A 2739-nucleotide genomic window follows, 5' to 3' on the forward strand; every position below is an offset into this window, starting at 1 on the left:
TAAGGATGTCCTAGAGACGTCTTTGGGACATCCCTAAGACTTATTTCGGAAGATGTCCTTTGGACATATCAGGGATGCTCTTAGAACATCTAATGTCAGTACGAAAGATGTTCCGAAAACGTCCATGTCTTTAAGACGTCTTTCGGACATCTTTAGGATATTGGACGTCTGAGAGATGTTCATTGTCTGGCATAGGATGTCCTAGGAGCGTCCCAAGGACGTTCTTGGGATTTTCATAGTTTTGTGCCCACTGGGCAGTGGGCAAAAAATTAAAGATGTCCTAGAGACGTCTTCCGGACATCCCTTAGACGTCTTTTGGACATCCTAGGGATCCTCTTAAGCCCTCTAATATCAGCACGAAAGATGTCCCGAGATGTCCTTAGGAGATCTTTAGGGCTTCAGGCGTCTACGAGACGTTGGTTGTGCCGAAATAGGACGTCCTAGGAACGTCCCAAGGACGTTATTGGGATGTTCATGGTTTTGTGCTCAATGGATAATTTATTAAAGTAAGAACTAGGTGTCTACAATTTTTGTTTGCAAAAAAGTGGTGGGAATTTTTTGGAAATAATGTATTTTTTAATTTCTTTAAATATTAAACTTTCCGCCCTTTTTTGGAATAAGCTAAATAGGACATTACTGAAAGATTTAAGGTTTGAGAACCATAACATTGAGTTTTATTGTAATTACCATGTTCTTATTTGATTTTCGATCGCATAAACAATATACTATTTTAGTTAAAAATATTTATAATCTAATTAATGGTTTAAATCAATATACTCCCATGGATGAAGTGGTATGCCCAATGGACATTCCTTCTTCTCTCCTTCTGTAAGTTTGCTAATTTTATGGGGATATTCCATATTTATTTTCACCCTTTTTTGAGACGTAGTATATATTCCACGACGATAATCATTTTCGTCCACTATTGCCACGACGTTACCATCGGGCGTGGATATTACATTATACTTTCGGTTCACGGTGTTTATGAATTGATAGATACCATTTACTTTAGTTTGAAGTTTTTTGTGAGTTCGCGGAAAAGAGAATTGGTGTACGTGATATCCTGATTTTAACAGAAGGTGCTGATCAGAACGTGCAGAAGGATCATTAGATTCGACTGGGACCTGAAGTGCTAACTTAGGATGAGGTGCAAACATAGGATGACCTACAAAGGCAGGATAAGGTCCGACAGATGGATGATGTCCAACAGGAGGAGGATGTCCAACAGGAGGAGGATGTCCAACAGGAAAATGATATCCAACAGGAAGCTGATGTCCGGCAGCAGGGGGATGTCTGGAAGAGGAAGGATGTCCGGAAGAAGAAGGATGTCCGGAAAGAGAACTATCTTCAAAAGAAGGAAGATAACCTGAAAACGAAGAACGTCCGGCAAGAGGACGATCTTCGAAAGAAGAAAGATGTCCGGAAAACGAAGAACGTCTTGCAAGAGGAAGATCTTCGAAAGAAGGACGATGTCTGGAAGTCGAAGGTCGTCCGGAAGAAGGTTGAAATTCGACAGAAGTACGATTTCCGGCAGGAGGATAAAGTCCTAAGGAAAGATCAAGTACATGTGAATTAGGACTGCTAAGAAATTTACTGTCCGAATATGAAGGGACGCCAGGAGATGAACGTCCATTAGGAATAGGATGGCCATTCCAGTTATACTTGGACTGCGAACTAAATTCTGTAACAAAAAGAAAAGGATGAATTTTAAGTCTCAAAATTTGCAATAGAAAGACTGAATAGAAGGGTGCAATAAATTCCAAGGGTTTATCTACAAATTTTTTGAAATGATTTGGATCAAGGGTGCTAAAATATCATTCATTTGTGGGGACTGGGACTAGAAAATCTGCTAATAGCCTTGTTATGAATTCGTGGAATTCGAAATCTAAACAGTCAGTGCCGTTTGAACAGTTTCCAATTGGAATACATAGTATTGCGCATTTTCCACATGCGAGTACTCGCGCACTGCGCATTTACACTATGCTGCTGGTGTTTTTCAGACAAGATTTGCAACACTCTCTCGTTCCTTGAGCTGAGAAACTAGTAGGGCCAACATTTTCTTAGAAATTACTAAACTGCGGGTTATTAAAATGCGATTCTGGTGTTGTTCAATTTTTAAGTACCTAGATTAATTTACAACTAGAATGTAAAATTTTTATTAAAAAAAGAAGAATTTTAAACAATGTAGTTCAATAAACTAGTTTCATTTTCAATTAAAAATAAGGCTTCTCAAACAAATTGTTGAATTTTAAAAGCATTGTAATAATTTCAAATAAAAAATATTAATTTTCAACTAAAAAGAATGATTTTTAACCGAAAACGGAATTGTTAGATTTTCAATTAAAAGAATTAATTTTATACCATAAAGATTCATATATAAAACTAATATTCCCAATTTTCTGATAAAACTTTTAAATATTTTTTAAACTTACTCAAATTTTTCCTATAATTTTTTTTTAATCCTGCAAAATGAACAAAATTGTAGTTTCTTCTTTCTAAAGTTAGAAAAAATCTTGAAAGAGTTATCTTACAGGGTTTCAACTACTTTTCACTAATTCATGAAATTATTTGAAACGATTAAAACATTTTTAAAGAATTTTTCATAAAAAAAAAACATCACAAATTTTCCTTAAGACCATAAGAATTTTTTTTATTTTCTCAGAAACTTCAAAATGCTTTGAAGACTTCTAAATTCTTTGTTAGAAATTTTCAAAAATACAAATTGGTAAAATCTTTTTT

The 2739-nt window shown here is 35.3% G+C and overlaps 1 protein-coding gene across 1 annotated transcript; it reads left to right on the top strand.

Moving 5' to 3' along the window:
- Positions 1 to 1192: 1192 nt before the first annotated feature.
- On the top strand, positions 1193 to 1576 carry LOC117182988. The gene has a single exon (XM_033376115.1). The coding sequence runs from the start codon at positions 1193 to 1195 to the stop codon at positions 1574 to 1576; it is 384 nt and encodes a 127-aa protein (XP_033232006.1).
- The last annotated feature ends 1163 nt before the right edge of the window (positions 1577 to 2739 follow it).

Source organism: Belonocnema kinseyi, chromosome 2 (assembly GCF_010883055.1).
Source record: "Belonocnema kinseyi isolate 2016_QV_RU_SX_M_011 chromosome 2, B_treatae_v1, whole genome shotgun sequence".
NCBI classification, from domain to species: Eukaryota; Metazoa; Arthropoda; class Insecta; order Hymenoptera; family Cynipidae; genus Belonocnema; species Belonocnema kinseyi.

Coding starts and splice junctions, on each gene's coding strand:
- LOC117182988 (XM_033376115.1), top strand. CDS start 1,193: ATGGATGATGTCCAACAGGAGGAGGATGTCCAACAGGAGGAGGATGTC.